The following is a 22,420-nucleotide window of genomic DNA, read 5'->3' as shown; positions in this document are numbered from 1 at the left end:
GGATTTTAACCGCCCAGGAGGGGGCACATGGATGGGGGGGGGGGCATGTGTGTTTCATGTGGGCTGCCTATCGCAAGAGGATTTGCACACAGAAAACCCACATATAACTTTTACTTTGTGACTGCCCTTGGTGACATCATCGCCTGCTGATGAGCGTAGCATTAAATCTGCTGCAGCGTGTTATTGAAACATTCTGCACTGGATATTGAAAAAAAAAAATAGGGAACTTAAAAAAAAGAAGCAGTTATTTATTGAGCACACATGCGGAGATAAGAGGAGCGTGGCAGATTAATGAGACGGGGCAGGTCGGTGTTGAACGGGCGCTGGCCGGCGACGCGGTGATATTTTTAACACGTTTTTTTGATAATTAGTAACATTACACAATAATGAGTGGGTGATGGGAGAGGGAGGGTGGGGGGGGGGGGGGGGCTGAGTTGTGCTCCGGGGAGAGAGGGAGGGGGGAGAGAGAAACATTTTTATTGCAGGGAGCTGACCAGAGAGAACGCTCAGGTTGTATCAGAGAAAAAGGGGAGCCCCGAGCGACGTCACAACCAGATGACGAGAAGGCTCTTGGACTTACGTCACTGTGGGGGATTCCCCGCTGGTTCGAGTCCTTTCGGCCCCTCGCCGCTGTGGATGCCTATCCCAGGACTGCTGACATCTGGCGCAGTCTCACGATCCATGCGCCGCTTCCACTAAAGACTGTAAGTCCCGGGCCATATGGAGTGTAGAAAGGAAGGAACTGCAGATGCTGCTTTGTACCAAAGAAAGACACAAAGTGCTGGAGTAACTCAGCCGGGGGGGGGGGCAGGCAGCATCTCCGGAGAACATGGATAGTAATGTTACGAGGAACTGCAGATGCTGGTTTATACCAAAGACACAAAGTGCTGGAGTAACTCAGCGTCTATGGAGCATTTACATCTCTGGAGAACATGGTTAAGTCTGAAAAAGGGTCTCGACCAGAAACCTCACCTGTTCCTTTCCCCCACAGATGCTGCCTGACCCGCTGAGTTACTCCAGCACTCTGTGAAACGTCAACTATCCATGTTCTCAACAGATGCTGCCTGACCCGCTGAGTTACTCCAGCACTCTCTGTATCGTCAACTATCCATGTTCGCCACAGCTGATGCTGCCTGACCCGCTGTGTTATGGTGCAGCAGCATCTATGGAGCGAAGGAAATAGGCAACGTTTCGAGCCGAAATCCTTCTGGAAATAGGCAACGTTTCGGGCCGAAACCCTTCCGGGTTTCGGCCCGAAACGTTGCCTATTTCCTTAGCTCCATAGATGCTGCTGCACCCGCTGAGTTACTCCAGCACTCTGTGAAATGTCACCTATCCATGAAACATCACCTATTTCATTTCTCCCGAGACGCTGCCTGACCCACTGAGTTACTCCAGCATTTTCAATCTATCTTAGAATCCTGGGTGGTTGGGGTTAGGATTCTGGGGGTGCATGTGCTTATTTTAAATTGCTTTAAGAATGTTCCATGTTTGATGGTATTAGTTTATTATTGACAGGAGGCTGTAAAAGGATTTGAGTATAGGAGCAGGGAGGTTCTACTGCAGTTGTACAGGGTCTTGGTGAGACCACACCTGGAGTATTGCATACCGTTTTGGTCTCCTAATCTGAGGAAAGACATTCTTGCCATAGAGGGAATACAGAGAAGGTTCACCAGACTGATTCCTGGGATGTCAGGACTTTCATATGAAGAAAGACTGGATAGACTTGGCTTGTACTCGCTAGAATTTAGAAGATTGAGGGGGGATCTTATAGAAACTTACAAAATTCTTAAGGGGTTGGACAGGCTAGATGCAGGAAGATTGTTCCCGATGTTGGGGAAGTCCAGAACAAGGGGGTCACACACACAGTTTAAGGATAAGGGGGAAATCTTTTAGAACCGAGGTGAGGAAAACCTTTTTCACACAGAGAGTGGTGAATCTGTGGAATTCTCTGCCACAGAAGGTAGTTGAGGCCACAGTTTGATTGGCTATATTTAAGAGGGAGTTAGATGTGGCCCTTGTGGCTAAAGGGATCAGGGGGTATGGAGAGAAGGCAGGTACAGGATACTGAGTTGGATGATCAGCCATGATCATATTGAATGGCGAATGGTGCAGGCTCGAAGGGCCAGATGGCCTACTCCTGCACCTATTGTCTATGTTTCTATGTTTCTATGTTTCTATGTGAAAGCTAAGTTTATAGCAGGGCAAAAGGACACAGAGTGCTGGAGCAACCCCACAGCTGTACCCGAGTATCACACCTAGATAGTGCAAAGAAAAAAATTACCAGAGTACATAATATAATGGTAACAGAATTGTAGCACTGTAGTTCCAGAATAAAAGTTCGGTATCTGCAATGAGGTAGGTTGGAAGATCAGGATTATATTGAAGATAATTAGCCATTAGTCTGAAGAAGGGTCTCGACCCAAAACGTCGCCTATTCCTTCGCTCCACATAGATGCTGCCTCACCCGCTGAGTTTCTCCAGCATTTTTGTCCACCTTCGATTTTTCCAGCATCTGCAGTTCTTTCTTAAACTAATGATTGATTGATTGTTTAAAAATAAATAACCAAGAAGGTTGATGGAGCTTTGGACTGGACCAGTGACTAATGGTTTGCCTCAGGGGTTGGGGCTGGGGAAAGATTTAATAGGAACCTGAGGGTCAACTTTGTTACACAGTGGGTGGTGAATGTATGGAACAAGCTGCCAGAGGAGGTAGTTGAGACACAGGTGCTATAACAACCTTTAAAAGTTATTTGGACATGTACATGTATAGGAAAGGTTTAGAGGGATATGGGCCAAATGCGGGCAGGTGGGACTGGTGTAGATGGGCCATGTTGGTCAGCTTGGGCAAGTTGGGATGAAAGGCCTATTTCAGTGCTGGATGGCTCAATGACATTCTTACTTGCTGTAGCTCAACATGATAACAGATACATTTTGTAATGATCAATAATAAATTTAATTAATAACTATAATACGACGTAGCATTGATAGAGGCAAAACTAAACTCTTTAGAGCAACCAACGACACAGACTGGAGATCACAGTCGATGGGGTTAGTGTTGTGCAGTGGTTGTTGGGAAGATACATAAAAATGCTGGAGAAACTCAGCGGGTGCAGCAGCATCTATGGAGTGAAGGAAATAGGCAACGTTTCGGGCCGAAACCCTCCTTCAGGTTGTTGGGAAGAAGCTGTTCCTGAACCTGGAGGTCACAGTTTTCAGGCTCCTGTATCTTATTCCCCATGGTAGCAGCGAGATGAGAGCATGGCCAGGGTGGTGTTGGTCTCCGACTCCTGTAGATCCCTTCGATGGTGGGGTGGTCAGTACCAGTACTGCGATGGACCGGGCAGTGTCCACCGCTCTCTGTGTGAGAAGGAACTGCAAATATTGGTTTACACCGAAGATAGACACAAAATGCTGGAGTAACTCAGCGAGTCCGGCTGCATCTCTGGGGAAAAGGAATCAGTGACATAGAAACATAGAAATTAGGTGCAGGAGTAGGCCATTCGGCCCTTCGAGCCTACACCGGGTTGAGAGCCTGCACATTTCGGGTTGAGATCTTCCCAGTCTCGACCTGCCTCGCCACCTCCAGGCCCTGTCCCACTTTCACAACCTAATTCCCCACCTTTTTTACTCGTGGACATTTTCCATCAGGCTAGGAAAACGCCCCAACCTACTTGATGCCACGAGTACCTACCTGCCTAGGACCTACCTACGACCTCCTACGACCTAACTACGGACTTCCTACGATCTCGTGACGACCATGCTGTGAGTATGAGTCAAGGGCAGACTCGGCAGAGGTCGTGAAACACCAAATTGCCTAATTCACAACCTCTGCCGAGTTTGCCGTTGACCCATACTCGCAGCATGGTTGTCACGAGACCATAGGCTGGTCGTAGCAGGCCATGATGCCAGACGTATGTACACGTGGCATCAAGTAGGTCGGGGCGTTTTTTTCTAGCCCGATGGAAAATGTCCACGAGTGAAAAATGGTGGGGAATTAGGCAACTTGTGTTAACCACCATTCATTTTTTACACAGAGAATCATTTTTAACGCAGAGAGTGGTGAATCTGTGGAACTCTCTGCCACAGAAGGTGGTTAGAAACATAGAAACATAGAAACATAGAAATTAGGTGCAGGAGTAGGCCATTCGGCCCTTCGAGCCTGCACCATTACAAACAAGTACAGAGCAGTCCTGAACTTCCATCCACCTCGCTGGAGACCCTCGGACTATCTTTGATGGGACTTTATCCTGCACTAAACACTATTCACTTTATTTGTGGGAAACAACTGCAGATTTGAACTGAATGGTGTTTTATCATGAATGTTATATTATTTTTAATATTTAGTGTTTTTCTGAGTCATTCATAACTGTCACTGTACATAGAAACATAGACAATAGGTGCAGGAGTAGGCAATTCGGCCCTTCGAGCCTGCACCGCCATTCAATATGATCATGGCTGATCATCCAACTCAGTATCCCGTACCTGCCTTCTCTCCATACCCCCTGATCCCCTTAGCCACAAGGGCCACATCTAACTCCCTCTTAAATATAGCCAATGAACTGTGGCCTCAACTACCCTCTGTGGCAGAGAGTTCCACAGATTCACCACTCTCTGTGTGAAAAAAACACAGTTGAGGCCACACAGTTCATTGGCTATATTTAAGAGGGAGTTAGATGTGGCCCTTGTGGCTAAAGGGATCAGGGGGTATGGAGAGAAGGCGGGGATGGGATACTGAGTTGGATGATCAGCCTTGATCATATTGAATGGCGAATGGTGCAGGCTCGAAGGGCCGAATGGCCTCTACTCCTGCACCTATTGTCTATGTTTCTATGCTTTGGGCCAAAACCCTCCTTCAGACTTCAATTCTTCAATTCTAAAGGGATTGGACAGGCTAGATGCAGGGAAAATGTTTCTATTCCCTGTCCTGGCCTGTTCGAGTTGCAACCTGCCAGTGTGCTTGCTGCCTGTGGAAGTTGGGTGTAGTGTTGGTCTTCACTGCCAGCTGCTGCCTGGGCTGCCGAGTAATTCACCGCATTGTCTGCCACTGTATGTTACTACGCGTTGATGTGTGTGTGTGTGTGTGAGATGTTGCCTCACTGCGTGTACTCACTGTGTGTATCTCTGGGGCTCAGGAGTCAGAATGGTCTCGCTGGATTCAGATCCCACTGTGCTCTGTGGCCCTCTGGCCAAGCAGAAGATTTGTACGGAAGCCCCGACTCCTGGTGCCCTCCAGCAACACCTGTTCTACGGCGAATACGACCCGTTCAAGTACGCACCCATCTTCGAGAGCGATTTCATACAGGTAAACGAGGCGCTAATTACTACATTAGCATCAGTATATATTTTATTTTGGACATGTAATGCAAAAAAAAAAGTTTTAAAACAAAGCAAAATGACAATACAATAATATTAAATGAACAATAAATCTGTACACGACACATTGAATAATAATAATAATAATAATAATAATAATAATAATTTTATTTATAGAGCACTTTAAAATCATTTTTAACGCAGAGAGTGGTGAATCTGTGGAACTCAGCACTTTCATTTCGTTGTCTCTGTACTGTACACTGACAATGACAATTAAATTGAATCTGAATCTGATCTGAAAAACAAACATAGCTGCAACAAAGTCCTGTACGTCACTAATCATTGACAAAAAAAGTTAATACACACCAAAAATAACAATCAAAAGAAATAGTAGGAAAAGACATGCAAAATAAAGAAACATCAAAAACACCACAAACAGAAGCAAAGCCTCAGGCATGGTCAAAAGCCAGGGAGTACAAATGAATAACTATTGAATCTTACATGTTCGAAAATGAATAGACAATAGACAATAGGTGCAGGAGTAGAGGCCATTCGGCCCTTCGAGCCAGCACCGCCATTCAATGTGATCATGGCTGATCATCCACAATCAGTACCCCGTTCCTGCCTTCTCCCCATATCCCCCTTACTCCACTATCTTTAAGAGCCCTATCTAGCTCTCTCTTGAAAGCATCCAGAGAACCGGCCTCCACTGGCCCTCTGAGGCAGAGAATTCCACAGACTCACCACTCTCTGTGTGAAAAAGAGATGCCCTCTCATCCTTCTAAACTCCAGAGTGTACAAGCCCACAACTCTCTGTGAGAAAAAGTGTTTCCTCGTCTCCGTTCTAAATTGCTTACCCCTTATTCTTAAACTGTGTGTGTGTGGCCCCTGGTTCTGGACTCCCCCAACATGGGGAACATGTTTCCTACATCTAGCCTGTCCAATCCCCTTAAGAATTTTATATGTTTCTATAAGATTCCCTCTCATCCTTCAGATCCCTTCTTCTGTTAGCCCTAAGAGCTAAATCGAACTCTCTCTTGAAACCATCTAGTGAATTGGCCTCCAGATTCAGATTCAAATTCAATTTTAATTGTCATTGTCAGTGTACAGTACAGAGACAACGAAATGCATTAAGTGGATCTCCACTGCTATCTGTGACAGAGATGATTGTGTTTGGGGGGTTGGGGTTGTTGAGTTTACTGTTGGTGTTGACTGCTCTCTCTATCTCCGGCAGGTGACAAAGAAGGGGGAGGTGCTGAACATTCATAACCAGGTGACTGTGGTGACAGTGGGGGTGACATCCACAAGCCCAAACTTCTCCCTCCCCAACGTCATGCTGCTTGCCCGGCCACTGGACTCCTTCTCGGAGATTACGTGCAGCTGCAAGGTGTCGACTGACCGATGCCCCATGGAACTCACCAGGTGAGGAGCCGGCACGTGAGGCCACCGAGGCACGGCCAGGTCAGGCCAGGTTAGACTAGGTCAGGTCAGGTCAGACCATGTCAGGTCTGGTTAGACTAGGTCGGTTAGACTAGGTCAGGTCTGGTTAGACCATGTCAGGTCTGGTTAGACCAGGTCAGGTCAGGCTAGGCCAGGTCAGGTTAGACCAGGTTAGACCAGGTCAGGGAAGGTCAGGTCAGGTTAGACCAGGCCAGGTCAGGTTAGACCAGGTCAGGGAAGGCTAGGCCAGGTCAGGTCAGGTTAGACTAGGTCAGGTCAGGCTAGACCAGGTCAGGTTAGACCAGGTCAGGTTAGACCAGGTCAGGCCAGGTTAGACCAGGTCAGGTCAGGTTAGACCAGGTCAGGTCTGGTTAGACAGGTTAGGTTAGACAGGTCAGGTTAGACCAGGTCAGGTTAGACCAGGTCAGGTCAGGCCAGGTTAGACCAGGTCAGGTCAGGGCAGGTTAGACCAGGTCAGGCCAGGTTAGACCAGGTCAGGTCAGGTTAGACCAGGTCAGGTTAGACCAGGTCAGATCAGGTTAGACTAGGTCAGGTCAGGCTAGGCCAGGTTAGACCAGGTCAGGTTAGACCAGGTCAGGTTAGACCAGGTCAGGTTATACCAGGTTAGACCAGGCCAGGCCAGGTCACACCAAACCTAATGATACGTGCACAAGCATGGTGAGGTACAGCAACAATGACCATCACAGGCACATGGACACAGATACCTGTGCGTGTGGTGTGTGTGTGTGACACGTGTGCGTGATGTGCATGTGACGTGCACATGAGGTGTGAGCTCTGACATGTGCGAGGTGTGACGTGCGATATGGCGTGTGCGTGTGATGTGACATGCACACGAGGTGTGACATGTGTGAGGTGTGACGTGTGTGTGACGTGTATGTGGCGTGTGCGTGTGATGTGCCGCGTGCGAGGTGTGCAAGTGCCGTGTGCGTGTGACACGTTCCTAGTACACACTAGGAATAATTCACAGAAGCAAATCAACCTACAAACCTGCGCGCCTTTGGAGTGTGGGAGGAAACCGGAGCGCCCGGAGAAAACCCACGCAGGTCACGGGGAGAACGTGCAAACTCCGTACAGACAGCGCCCGTAGTCAGGATCGAACCCGGGTCTCTGGCGCTGTGAGGCAGCAGCTCTAGAGGTTTGTTAGAGCATTCGGTGACGAGCCGAATCTCCGTAAACTTCGAGGACATTAGAGTGCTGCCATACCTCCATCAATGTGCCCAGGACAGTTATCCGAATTGTTAACCCCAGGAACTTGAGGCTGTGAACTCTCTCTACTGTCCACCCCACACAGTGACAACTGCCCCTTGGTCATCCACCCCCCCCTCAGGCCAACAATCATTGAAGTGATAGGAGCAGAATTAGGCCATTCAGCCCATCAAGTTGACCCTCAGGCCTCCAGCCCACATGTCCAGTTTGCTGACCACTGCCCACCCTACAGTTCCATGCGTCTGTCCCCAGTACAGGATCAGGTTATCTACCTGTCCCCTATCAAAGGTCACAAGGCTAGAACAGTATTAGGCCATTCGGCCCATCAACTACACTCCGCCATTCAATCAGGGCAGGTCTATCTCTCCCTCTCAACCCAATTCTCATGCCTTCTCTCCACCCACAACCGCTGACACCCGCACTGACCAATCAATCCATTCATGGTCCTGTTGGTGTTGAGTGAGAGTTAGTTGTTGGGATGGTTGCCCCCCGCAACCAGGTGCTCCATCCCATCTCCCTCCCACCACGCTGACCCTTCCAGTGGCTGGAGCGTTTAGTCTTTCCCCTGAATTAACTCCGGCCAGCTGCTGTTGTGCAAGTCAACCACTTGGTGGCAGCAACGAACTGTTACAGGACTGCATGCTTTAAGAAGTGGCCAGTGTTTACAAAATGCTGGTGTAACTCTAGCGGGGACAGGCAGCAACTCTGGAGAGAAGGAATGGGTGACCTTTTGACATTTTTAACATTCCCCTGCTGTTATTAGACTCTTAAACCTCACTTATGCTATGGATATTTCACTGATCCTCCAACCTACCCTGTTGCAGCACCTGCACTTTTTTTTAAATCTGCACTTTCTCCGTAGCTGCAACACTATATTCTGCACACTTGTGTATATTCTTTGTTTAAGAGGGAACTGCAGATGCTGGAGAATCGGAGGTTACACAAAAAGCTAGAGAAACTCAGCGGGTGCAGCAGCATCTGTGTAGCGAAGGAAATAGGCAACGTTTCGGGCCGAAACCCTTCTTCAGACGGGTTTCTTTCTGTGTATATTCTTTGTTGCACTGCCTGATAGAGTCATGGAGCACTGGGCTGGGCGCCATCAAGTTCAAGTTCAAGTGAGTTTATTGTCATGTGTGCCTGTATAGGACAATGAAATTCTTGCTTTGCTTCAGCACACAGAACATAGTAGGCATTTACTACAAAACAGATCAGTGTGTCCATATACCATAATATAAATATATACACACACATGAATAAATAAACTGATAAAGTGCAAATAACAGATAATGGGTTATTAATGTTCAGAGTTTTGTCCGAGCCAAGTTTAATAGCCTGATGGCTGTGGGGAAGTAGCTATTCCTGAACCTGGACGTTGCAGTCTTCAGGCTCCTGTACCTTCTACCTGAAGGTAGCAGGGGGATGAGTGTGTGGCCAGGATGGTGTGTGGGTCTTTGATGATACTGGCAGCCTTTATGAGGCAGCGACTGCGATAAATCACTTCGATGGAAGGAAGGTCAGAGCCGATGATGGACTGGGCAGAGTTTACTACTTTTTGTAGTCTCTCCCCATAGAAACATAGAAACATAGACAATAGGTGCAATATGATCATGGCTGATCATCCAACTCAGTTTCCCGTACCTGCCTTCTCTCCATACCCCCTGATCCTCTTAGCCACAAGGGCCACATCTAACTCCCTCTTAAATATAGCCAATGAACTGTGGCCTCAACTACCCTCTGTGGCAGAGAGTTCCAGAGATTCACCACTCTCTGTGTGAAAAAAGTTCTTCTCATCTCAGTTTTAAAAGATTTCCCCCTTATCCTTAAACTGTGTGTGGCCCCTTGTCCTGGACTTCCCCAACATCGGGAACAATCTTCCTGCATCTAGCCTGTCCAACCCCTTAAGAATTTTGTAAGTTTCTATAAGATCCCCTCTCAGTCTCCTAAATTCTAGAGAGTAAACCATAACCATATAACAATTACAGCACGGAAATGATTGCTCTTGTCGCTCTTGTGGTGAATCTCTGGAACTCTCTGCCACAGAGGGTAGTCGAGGCCAGTTCATTGGCTATATTTAAGAGGGAGTTAGATGTGGCCCTTGTGGCTAAGGGGATCAGAGGGTATGGAGGGAAGGGAGGTACGGGATACTGAGTTGGATGATCAGCCATGATCATATTGAAAGGCGGTGCTGGCTCGAAGGGCCGAATGGCCTACTCCTGCACCTAATTTCTAAGTTTCTATGTTTCTAAATAGTAATGTTGAGTACAGGTTGTTTGTGAACAGCTCTCACCCCAACCATGGACTGTTTACCCTCCTACCATCCGGGAGGCGCTACAGGTCTCTCCGTTGCCGAACCAGCAGGTCGAGGAACAGCTTCTTCCCAGCGGCTGTCACTCTACTAAACAACGTACCTCGGTGACTGCCAATCACCCCCCCCCCCCCCCCCCCCCCCCCCCCCCCCCGACACTTATTATTATTTATTCAAATCGCTTGCTATGTCGCTCTTCCAGGGAGATGCTAAATGCATTTCGTTGTCTCTGTACTGTACACTGACAATGACAATTAAAATTGAATCTGAATCTGAATCTGAATCTGAAAATCTGAATCTGAATGTGAAAACTAACCCCCCACCCCGATTTCTCTGCCAGGCTCTTCCCCCTGAGCTTTGTCAACATCTCAATCCACGACGTCTACAACCGGCGGCTGAGATTGAAGCTTGCCAATGGCCGGGCCTTTTACCTCCAGCTCTACATCCACCCAGAGTGCGAGAACGAGGTGTTTGAGCGCTGGATGAAGCTGGTGAATTTGCTCCGCACCAGCCCCGAGGAGGTGTACGGATACGAGGCCGTGACGCCCGAAATCGAGTGCATCCTGGAGCAGGCCAGCGCAGAGACCTCGGCTACTGAGCTGTCCGAGTGGCAACTGGAACCCCCTGAGATGTCGCCGGTACGTCCACGTCCTTCTGCCCTTTGGCAGCCCACACACGGGGAGATTGGGGTGAAGGGGCGGGTGGAGAGAGTAGAACTGCCACTAGAACTGTACATGCTTGGACACCCTGGGGCTCCCTCCCCTCTCACCTTCTGCTGCTTCTTCCAGTTGGTCATTGCTTTGTCCACTCTTCCTCCTCCTCCCGTCGCTCTGTCCACCAGCGACCTCTCGTATCACATGAACCTTCGAAGAAAAGTCCACATTAGTGCAAGAGGTCATAAGGTCATAAGAGTCAAGTCAAGTCAAGTTTATTTGTCACATACACATACGAGATGTGCAGTGAAATGAAAGTGGCAATGCTCGCGGACTTTTGTGCAAAAGACAAACAACAAAACAACCAAACAAATTATAAACACAATCATAACACACATATTCTTTTACATAATAAATAATGGAAGGAAAAACGTTCTGTAGAGTTAGTCCCTGGTGAGATAGGCGTTTACAGTCCGAATGGCCTCTGGGAAGAAACTCCTTCTCAACCTCTCCGTTCTCACCGCATGGCAACGGAGGCGTTTGCCTGACCGTAGCGGCTGGAACAGTCCGTTGCAGGGGTGGAAGGGGTCTCCCATGATTTTATTTGCTCTGGAGTTGCACCTCCTGTTGTATAGTTCCTGCAGGGGGGCGAGTGAAGTTCCCATAGTGCGTTCGGCCGAACGCACTACTCTCTGCAGTTCCTTCCTGCACTTTCCTACAAACATCAGGTTCTTGAACCGTAAGGACTGTAAGGAGTAGAATTAGGCCATTCGGCCCATCATGTCTACTCTGCAATTCAATCGCGGCTGATCTATCTCTCCCTCCTAACCCCATTCTCCTGCCTTTCCCCATAACCTATGACCCCCTCTACTAATCAAGAATCTATCTATCTCTGCCTTAAAAATATCCACTGACTAGTGGCCTCCAAAGAATTCCACAGATTCACCACCCTCTGACTAAAGAAATTCCTCCTCATCTCCTTCCTAAAGGTACATCCTTTAATTCTGAGGCTGTGCCCTCTGATCCTGGACTCTCCCAAAGGTGGCCCGTTACGTTCCGTGTCGGGGTAGGTTTAGGGTTCTGCGGGTCGGTTCAAGAACCTGATGTTTGTAGGAAAGTGCAGGAAGGAACTGCAGATCCTGGTTTAAACCGAAGATAGACATAAAAAGCAGGAGTCAGTAACTCAGTGAGAGAAAGAATGGGTCGAGACGTCACCCATTCCTTCTCTCCGGAGATGCTGCCTGTCTCACTGACTAACTCCCTCCAGCTTGTTGTCTATCTCAGGTCGTGGGGAAGTGGGCTGTCCCTGAAGATGCTGCGGTTCCTACAACATGTGGACTAACTTTCCTCTCCCCTCTCTTCCTCCCCCTGTCCCCGGCCCCGTGTGATATCGGGGCAACGCCGAGCCCAGGGCATGAGGGAGTTCTACGAGGCCAGCCGGGCGAGCAGCAAGAAGAGTGAGAAGAGCGACAAGAGCAAGAAAGGCAAGCCGGGCGAGAGGGGGGACAGGGATGAGAAGGTGGAGAAGGCCGACAAGCCGGAGGACTGCAGCGAAAGGACCCAGAGCCGCAGGAGCAAGAAGAGCGCGTCCAGCAAAGCGGGAGAGAGTGAGGGCGACACCGACAGTATTCCCGACTTCACCCAGGAGCAAGAGCCGTGGCCCCCGCGTCGATCCGTGGGTATCCCCCCCCCCCCCCCCCCCCCCCCCCCCAGCCCCCCCTCTCCCCTTCCCCTCTCCCTCCCCTCCCCCTCTCCCATCTCCCCCCCCCTCACCCCCCCCCCCCAAAATTCTTAAGGGGTTGGACAGGCTAGATGCAGAAAGATTGTTCCCGATGTTGGGGAAGTCCACGACAAGGGGTCACAGTTTAAGGATAAAGGGGAAATCCTTTAAAACCGAGATGAGAAGAACTTCTTTCACACAGAGAGTGGTGAATCTCTGGAACTCTCTGCCACAGAGGGTAGTTGAGGCCACAGTTCATTGGCTATATTTAAGAGGGAGTTAGATGTGGCCCTTGTGGCTAAGGGGATCAGGGGGTATGGAGAGAAGGCAGGTACGGGATACTGAGTTGGATGATCAGCCATGATCATATTGAATGGCGGTGCAGGCTCGAAGGGCCGAATGGCCTACTCATGCACCCAATTTCTATGTTTCTATGTTTCCCACCCCTCCCCTCTCCCCCTCCCCGATCTCCCTCCCCCTCCTTCCCCCCCCCTCCCCTCCCCCCCCCCCCCCACCCCCCCCCCCCCCCCCGGCATCCCCCCCACACCCCCCCCTCCCCTACCCCCACCACCATCCTCCCACCCTTCTCCTCTCTCCCCTAGTAGAGCGGAGAGCAGAGTGTGAAACGTAGAGATCGTAGGACAGAGCGTAAATCGTAGAGAGTACAGCGTAGAACGTAGAGCATGAAACAGGACATAAAACAGAGAACGTGGCAAGGAGAACGTTAAACAATATATCAATCATTCTTTGTGTACAAAGTCACAATGCAAGTTTCAAGAGGGAGCTAGATAGGGCTCTTAAAGATAGCAGAGTCAGGGGATATGGGGGAGAAGGCAGGAACGGGGTACTGATTGGGGATGATCAGCCATGATCACAATGAATGGCGGTGGGTGCTGGCTCGAAGGGCCGAATGGCCTCTACTCCTGCACCTATTGCCTATTGTCTCTCAACCGCCATTGACCTTTGCACACCCCCTGTGCGTAGGGGAGAGGGTTTGGGGCCAAAGATAGAAACATAGAAACATAGAAAATAGGTGCAGGAGTAGGCCATTCGGCCCTTCGAGCCTGCAACGCCATTCAATATGATCATGGCTGATCATCCAACTCAGTATCCCGTACCTGCCTTCTCTCCATACCCTCTGATCCCCTTTAGCCACAAGGGCCACATCTAACTCCCTCTTAAATATAGCCAATGAACTGCCCTCAACTACCCTCTGTGGCAGAGAGTTCCAGAGATGTCCTGGTTTGGGGCTCCTCAGTCCTGGGGGGGGGGGGGGGGGGGGGGGGGGGTGTATCCTTAATAAGGATGGGGAAAGTTAAGAATATTTGATTTTTCTTGTACTATGGTGGTGGGTTTTGTTTTGAATTGTTTAGCATTGTAAATAGTATTCTAAATGTTTGAATAAATCTATTTTTGCTTATTTTTTAATAAAATGATCTTTGTCCAACAGGCCACAGCCAAAGAAGAAGACTCGAGGTATGGCATTTGATTGAGACCGAGATCACGTTCAGTTTAGTTTAGTTTTAGAGATACAGCGCGGAAACAGGCCCTTCGGCCCATCGTGTCCGCGGCTACCAGCGACCCCCCGCAAATCGACACAGGCTAGGGACAATTTTTACATTTACCAAGTCAATTTACCTGCATAACTGTATGCCCTTGGAGTGTGGGAGGAAATCGAAGATCTCGGAGCAAACCCACGCAGGTCACGGGGAGAACGTGCAAACTCCACAACGACAGCACCCCTAGTCGGGATCGACCCGGGATCTCTGACGCTGTGTGGCAGCAGCTCTAAGGCTGTGCCACCGTTCCGCTCCTCCATCTAGATTAATTATGGTGTTGAAATCAGTTTTACCCATTAACACTAGACTGGTGGAGTTGGTCAGAGTCAGAATGAGAATCCGACTTTAGTCGCCAAGTATGTTTTGCAACATATACGAGGAATTTCATTGGCCAGGTCTGGTGCCACATAGCACCAGACACTGAGTGGAGTTTGCACGTTCTCCCCGCGACCTCGTGGGTTTCCTCTGGGTGGACCGGTTTCCTCCCACATAGAAATTAGGTGCAGGAGTAGGCCATTCGGCCCTTCGAGCCTGCACCGCCATTCAATATGATCATGGCTGATCATCCAACTCAGTATCCCGTACCTGCCTTCTCTCCATACCCCCTGATCCCCTTAGCCACATCTAACTCCCTCTTAAATATAGCCAATGAACTGGCCTCAACTACCCTCTGTGGCAGAGAGTTCCAGAGATTCACCACTCTCCGTGTGAAAAATGTTCTTCTCATCTCGGTTTTAAAGGATTTCCCCCTTATCCTTAAGTTGTGACCCCTTGTCCTGGACTTCCCCAACATCGGGAACAATCTTCCTGCATCTAGCCTGTCCAACCCCTTAAGAATTTTGTACGTTTCTATAAGATCCCCTCTCAATCTCCTAAACTCTAGAGAGAATAAACCAAGTCTATCCAGTCTAACCAAGTCTATCCAGTCTCCAGTCTACAGTCTATCCATCTGAAAGATATGCGGGTTTGGAGTTTAATTGTCTGCTGTAAATGCATCCTAGTGTGTAAGGAGTGGGTGGGAAATTGAGATAGCATAGAACTTGAGTGCCCGATGGTCGGCCTAGAATTGGTGGGCAAAATAGCCTTCTTCCATGCTGTATTTCTAAGCTAAACCACACAAGACAGCGAACCATTTTATGCCACCAATGAAGGTCTGGAAAATCTTCTGATACTTGAGCAAATTTCTTTGTGTTTCTTCACAGGGCCAATCGGTTTCAACTTCTTCAAGGGAGAGAAGGGAGAGAAGGGAGAGAAGGGGGAGAAGGGTGAGAAGGTGGAGAAGGCGGAGAAGGTAGAGAAGGTTCCCAAAGAGAAGGTGCCACAGGAAGAACCGCGCCGGGCAAAGTCAGTGTCACGTCCTACTCTAGAATTCGAGGACGAGGGGGAGGAGATAGAGGAGCGGAAGGAGGAGAAGAAGGAGAAAGGTGACAAGAAGAGATCAGACGCTAGCAAGAGCAGGGTGAAGGATAAATCGAAGGTCAAAGAGGAGAAAGGCGAGAGAGAAAAGAAGAAGCAGAAAGACAAGGAGGACAAGGAGAAGGAGAAAGCGGAAAAACAGAAGGAAAAGGAGAGGCAGTCGAAGGAAAGGCTGGATAGGCTGGAGAAGAGGCGTCTGGAGAGGGACGACAAGGCACAGAAGGAGAAGGACAAAGGGGGGCAAGGAGTCAAGGACAAGGAGACGAGGCAGCGGGAAAAGGAGGAGAAGCAACGGGAGAAGGAGGCCAAGATGAAGGAGAAGGAAGAGAAGAGGCAACAAGAACTGGAAGAGCGGAAGCAGAGCGTGGCGGCAGACAAGGAGAAGAGGGAGAAGAGGCCACACGATAAGGAGAAAAAGTCAAAGGTCAAAGTCGATAAAGAAAAAGATATGAATGGATCAGCGAGGGAAGTGAAGAGTGTGAGGGCAGTTTGAAATCTTTTAACTATTGATACAAGGAAGGTGGATTTGATGCAGAAACATAGCAGAGAAGGCAGGGGTTTAAACCTATCAAAAAAAAACTGATCTAAAGCAGATCATTATTTTGGTTTTGACAAAGGTTAGAAGCCAAACATCCCAGTCTGGCACAGTCAATGTGTAGGCATCCTTTGTCTTAAGTACCATGTGTGTGTTGATTGTGTTCGGGAGTAGCTCTCTTGAATTAAGTCCCAGTGCATCTTGTTCCAACATTGTTATTTACTCTCTTGTGGTGGTATCGTTTTGTGGTGACCCTTGTTTTGGAAGCATTTGGATTGAAAACTTTAGATTAAAGTTTTTAATATCTTACCAATCTCGCTGCTTGTTCTTTGCGATGGCATGAATGCCGACTCGTGTGTAGTCTCAGCGTACCTCCTTACACTCCTATACTTAGTTTGTGCCTAATGTATGATGGTCGTCAAGGTTCAAGTTCAAGTGAGTTTATTGTCATGTGTCCCTGAGAGGTCAATGAAATTCTTGCTTTGCTTCAGCACACAGAACATAGTAGGCAATGAATTGTACACACAAAAAAAGAATGCCCCTGTATTGATACACGCGACAAAGAGTGGTGAATCTCTGGAACTCTCTGCCACAGAGGGTAGTTGAGGCCACAGTTCATTGGCTATATTTAAGAGGGAGTTAGATGTGGCCCTTCTGGCTAAGGGGATCAGAGGGGGTATGGAGAGAAGGCAGGTACGACGGGATACTGAGTTGGATGATCAGCCATGATCATATTGAATGGCGGTGCAGGCTCGAAGGGCTGAATGGCCTACTCCTGCACCTAATTTCTATGTTTCTAAAAGCAGCATTGAATCATCATATTATCAGCCTAACTATGTTGAAAAGCCCTTCCGCCCAACTTGCCCACACCAACCAACATGTTCCATCCACACTAATCCCATTTGCCACATATCCTTCTAAACCTACCCATGTACCTGTCTTACTGTCTCCGACGACACACAAAAATGCTGGAGAAACTCAGCGGGTGCAGCAGCATCTATGGAGCGAAGGAAATTTCCATCGCTCCATAGATGGGTATATGAAACAGGTACAGATGCAGCAGTTAAAATTACATTTGGATGGGTACATGGATAGAACAGGTTTGGAGGGACATGGGCCAAATGCAAACAAATGGAACTAGCTTAGACAGGGCATCTTGAGTCAGCATGGACACATCACGCTTGTTTGACTATCATTGAACATCATTCTCCGTCGTTAAATCAATACAGGTAATATAGAAACATAGAAAATAGGTGCAGGAGGAGGCCATTCAGCCCTTCGAGCCAGCACCGCCATTCATTGTGATCATGGCTGATCGTCCCCAATCAATAACCCGTGCCTGCCTTCACCCCATATCCCTTGACTCCACTAGCCCCTAGAGCTCTATCTAACTCTCTCTTAAATCCACCCAGTGACTTGGCCTCCACTGCCCTCTGTGGCAGGAAATTCCATAAATTCACAACTCTCTGGGTGAAAAAGTTTTTTCTCACCTCAGTCTTAAATGACCTCCCCTTTATTTTAAGACTGTGTGCCCCCTGGTTCTGGACTCGCCCAACATTGGGAACATGTGTCCTGAATCTAGCTTGTCCAGTCCTTTTATAATTTTATATGTACTATATATATATATATTAGGAATAATCCTCAAAATCCTCTATCCGTAGAATGAATCTGCTCCTACTGAGCAAACAAGATCAGAAAAGACAAAAGTGACTGTAATAACTTTTATTTTGAAATCTGACAAAAACAGAACAAAAAAAAAACACAATCCAAACATCAATCCAGCTAGTATCAAGTCATTTTCTTTAAAAAAAAGTCATTTACTGACAGTTTTGGCTGCAGATGCCACAAAATATTCTCAGCTAGACAATCATAAATCATTTTCTTAGTACAGGTACTAGTGTGCCACACAAGGGGCCCCATCAACGTTGGATTTTAAAGCTCCTGCAATAACTTAATGAAGAGAATCGATTTAACCAAATAGCTTGTCCAACAGCAAGAAATTTGTGCCAACATGCACCTGGATACTTTGACACAGAGACTTCTCAGAGCGAGGTCAGGGGGACAGGTTTGAAATGCACAAAACAGTTCCAAATCCTTTACTGGGAATTTGCAATGTGTATGCCCATTACCTTCCAAAGCAGTCTGTTTCGAAACACAGAACAAGCACTTTGTTCCTATTAAATGGTACTATGATAAACAAGCTTGGAATTAAGGGGTAATGAACCTGTGAGCAGATCTCTTTCCCATTTAATGCCTTTAAACTAAATGCTCCACTGTGGCTCCTGTCTTTCAGCAGTGCATGGCTTCACAAATGCAATCTCCCCCCCCCCCCCACAAATCCCTCATGTTGACAAAGGTAAACTTGTTCACAGATAATTTGTTTACACTTATTAAGACACAGCCTACTCGCACATATTGAATCTTTGTACAGACTCTTTGTAAAAAGACAACTTTCGGAGTTGCATGCAAAGATAGCTTTAGTTCGGGGTGGCCTTTGGGTAAATGTGGAGCAATACACAGGAGTATGGGAATGTAAGCGTACGGTAAAATTAAAACATTTCACATAATACCTTTTGTTAGAGAACCTTTAGTGGACCGCTGATCTTATTGCTAAATCCGAAAAAAACACAGAAAACCCTCAAACATTGTGGCATTTTTATCATTTAATTCCTAAACCAGGTACAGAATAGAGAGCATTTGAAAATACGTTAGACACCAGGCTTTTCTGACTGATCCATTAAAAAAAACTTAATTAGTTGAGGTGGCTTTCTAGTTGTTTGTTAGGTAACACTTAGCTGGCTTTTCGAGGGTATTAGTCCCTGTACCATGTAAAAAAATATGAATTGCTCTTTCCCTAGAAATGTAGAGGTTTCAGAGTGTCTTAGTTCTGGTAACTAACACTGAGGAGCCTAAAGCTTCATTTAACACTTGTTGCTTTTCTTCAATTCTGGAGTTGAGTCACTCATCGCAGCCTAGATTTGAGATTGAGGCCTGGAATAATATCAGTGCAGCAGCCAATCCTTTAAGAGTCCTTTGGAATTGTTTTTTATGCCAAAAGTAATATATCCCACGAGGAATAGATTTAATTGGAGTAACAAGTTGGGAGATAAATACTGCCATTCTTACTACCCTGCCAGATATATCTATCTACTGGACCAAACAAGGAATTCTCATTCACCTGGAGAATTCATTGGTAATTAAGACACAATAGCCACGGTCAACGGAAATGTCTACGTTAAGATTCAGCAACAAAACTCTTAAGTTCACAAACTTCCACGCCACTTTCATTGCACATCAGACAGACACTTTGGAGAATCAACTCACTCTTGGTATTTTAAAGTATGTCATAAAAAAACAATAAGGATGCTAGTGAACAAGATGCATCTGTCAATAAAGCAGTCATGACGTCCTATAATAATAATTCTGTTTGTCAGACAGCAACACACTAGTCTGTGAAGGCTCAGACAACTGAGAATGTTAGAGGCTTTTCTTATATTAGTAGGAATGTTTCTCAAATTCATCATCGGTAGGCTCAGATGTACTGTTGCAATAATGTAACACTAAACTGATCGCAACACTAAAACTCCCATTATATATGAATGCAAACACGCATGAAGGGCTACGGTGTTTGTGGCAGATTTCTCCTGTCCCAGCATCATTTCCCATGGGATAGTAACACAGGCATCACCCATTCGTCAGAAAATGTACAGCAGGTAGTTAAATGGAACCAACTGGTCACGAAAGGCAATGATTATTGAAACCAAATCCCATAGTAGGGGGGCAAGGCATATCAGGCCAGCAAGCGTGGGATAAAACGGACACTTTGCCAGAACTCTTGATAGTTTTCTGAAGCTTTAAAAACTGCAAATGTGAGCACTACCATGAAGAGAATAACAACTGCACATAGGCAGGCTGCAATGCTCAGAGTAAAGTGGGTTTTTTTTCTAAAACTCGGAGTGAAGAGATCAGAAATGTACAGATATGTCAAAGGGGAAATCTAGATATTTCTAGTTCTTTGGTTGTAAGCTTATTGCCAGTGCTTTGGGATATACCGTTATTTATCTCCAGACCACCAGAGAATAAGCTATACACCAAGGGAGTTATCAGCAAAATGAAATGGGCTGCGTGTAGAATGAATGTTTTCTTCAAAAGCATCCACCGCCAAAGGAAATTATATGAGGCAGAAATGCCCAGCACACAATCTGCTCTGCACCCTGCATTGTGTCATATTGCATGGGAGTGTCTTGGTGCAAGGGTGAATGAACCCTTGGAAAGCTGAAGACAGATTACTGCTGGCTGTCAGGCAAGTAGATAAACACCACCCAGGCTGACATTTACTTTGTTGCAGCTTGTACAGTAGGTTTTATCTTCTCTTTTGAATCAGCAGCACCCAGAGTTCTATTACAAGGACAAGTATCTGGCCACCACAACACTCAAGCAGCAAGAACATGGTCCCCCATCATGTACAGGTTGTTGATCAAACCTGACCAGCTGGGCATCAACATGTGTAGGAAGGAAGCAGATGCTGGTTTAAACCAAAGATGGACACAAAAAAACTGGAGTAACTCAGCGAGACAGACAGCATCTCTGGAGAGAAGGAATGGGTGACTTTTTGGGTCGAGACCCTTCTTCAGTCTGAAACGTCACCCATTCCTTCTCTCCAGAGATGCAGAGTTACTCCAGCATTTTTTGTGTCTATCTTCAGCCCGTGCATCAACTCGTTAAGGCCACTGCTTTCTTCGCCGTCCCCTACCTCGAACTGCCCAAATAATTCCTCGCAACCAACAACCTCCAGTAAGAAGACGAAAAACCTCCCTTCTCCAAAACTAGATTTCTGCGTCTCTGTCCCCAAGCAAACTCAACACCCACTAAGTCCAAGATAAAAGACTGAGCTGACAATGCGCCCATCTCTAAACTGTCCTCCTTCCTCACTCACACCTTCCGTAAAAAGAATTGAGTTATGAAACTGTAAGGTGTGGCATATTAAGCAGTGCCAACATCTTGGCAAAAACACTCCCTTTTCAGTCACAATAACTTTACATTGCAATGCAAGACATTAACTAATAAAAGCATAAAGGGATTCAATGAATAACTGTTGACATCATTGGGTATGTAAAGAAACTACAGTGGTGACTTACAAGAAAAGGTTTTGTTAGCCTGCTCTAATGCTGGTTTGACCCCCTTTCCTGGTGATTAGTAGCAAGTTTTTATAGTTTTTTTGCATGACAATTTTTTTTTGTTTTTGTTTTTAAAAAAAAGTCCCAAAAATTGGTGAGCTGGTGAAAGCTCATCCTTCAAACCAGAATAAAAGAAACAGCAGCCTCATCTCCCGACCCCATTCTGCTGCTTGTTAATCTTCACCAGTTGTAGAATCTCAGGAGCACTGCAGGCAGACATCCTTCATCTCCAAGAGGCCAGAGGGGAGAAGAGGCCCGCTCCACCATAGATACTATTTCCTCTCAATGGATCGGGAGCGACTGTAGTGAAGTGCGGGGAAAAGAAAAAAAAAAAAAAATAGTTCAGGCATTAAAATAGAAGAGGCTTAAGAAATGTTACACCACAACTTTGAGAAACTCCTAGCCTTGTAAGGTATTATAGGACCTCAACAAGTCTTATAAACTTCACATAGCGCACAGTTCTGCGAGAGAAGTTAGAGTCAATTTGCTGCCGAGCCTAAAAGCCACTAGTTTACTGGGTGATCATTGTTATTTTGATCTTTGACTTAATTATTAATTGATGGCCAACTGGAGTGACATTAACTGTTTGTAGTTGATGTGATGACCTGTGGATGCCAAATCTACAGGAGCTGTGCTTTGCAATTATAATACAGAGAGGTATTCCTATGAGGTGTTCTGCAACTATCAGAAAAATATTGACAGTTCAACAAAGTGAAGTTTGAGAAGGAACTGCAGATGCTGGAAAATTGAAGGTACACGAAAATGCTGGAGAAACTCAGCGGGTGCAGCAGCATCTATGGAGCGAAGGAAATAGGCAACGTTTCGGGCCGAAACGTTGCCTATTTCCTTCGCTCCATAGATGCTGCTGCACCCGCTGAGTTTCTCCAGCATTTTTGTGTACCTTTCGATTAAACATGGATCCAGCTTGATTAGAGGCAACTGTCTACTAAATGCACTACAGCAATTTGCCTAGACTTCCACACCAGTACTTCTCAGCTCTGCTGTTTCCAAGCTAAGAAGACAAAAAGGAAAAACAAAAATCAGTGTTCCTCTATTGACACTGAGCCCAAAT

General features: G+C 46.9%; 2 protein-coding genes across 4 annotated transcripts in view; one reads left to right on the top strand and one right to left on the bottom strand.

Annotated features, from left to right (window-relative positions):
* Positions 1-222: 222 nt before the first annotated feature.
* LOC129713975 (Golgi-associated RAB2B interactor protein 3-like) lies at positions 223-15,624 on the top strand. Of its 2 annotated transcripts, none has more exons than XM_055663414.1 (7): positions 223-305; positions 5,136-5,305; positions 6,551-6,738; positions 10,629-10,926; positions 12,353-12,616; positions 14,112-14,137; positions 15,423-15,624. In XM_055663414.1, the coding sequence occupies exons 2-7, from the start codon at positions 5,144-5,146 to the stop codon at positions 15,487-15,489; spliced, it is 1,005 nt and encodes a 334-aa protein (XP_055519389.1). In that variant the 5' UTR covers positions 223-305; positions 5,136-5,143; the 3' UTR covers positions 15,490-15,624. The 2 variants fall into 2 exon arrangements, with proteins under 2 accessions (XP_055519389.1, XP_055519388.1); XM_055663413.1 differs by lacking the exon at positions 223-305 and adding an exon at positions 481-704.
* A 2,254-nt stretch (positions 15,625-17,878) lies between these two features.
* Positions 17,879-22,420, bottom strand: part of LOC129713976 (serine/arginine-rich splicing factor 3-like) — a 31,772-nt gene continuing 27,230 nt past the window's right edge. For both annotated transcript variants that reach the window (XR_008726298.1, XM_055663415.1), the window contains one exon: positions 17,879-21,648. Coding sequence is in view for 1 of the 2 variants with exons in the window: in XM_055663415.1 (XP_055519390.1) it covers positions 21,621-21,648 (28 nt within the window). In the remaining variant the exon portion in view is untranslated. The remainder of the gene's footprint in view (positions 21,649-22,420) is intronic.

This window comes from Leucoraja erinacea, chromosome 37, assembly GCF_028641065.1.
Source record: "Leucoraja erinacea ecotype New England chromosome 37, Leri_hhj_1, whole genome shotgun sequence".
Classification (NCBI taxonomy): domain Eukaryota; kingdom Metazoa; phylum Chordata; class Chondrichthyes; order Rajiformes; family Rajidae; genus Leucoraja; species Leucoraja erinaceus.
Note: the sequence above shows the minus strand (reverse complement) of the source record. Positions and strands in the feature narration are given on the sequence as shown.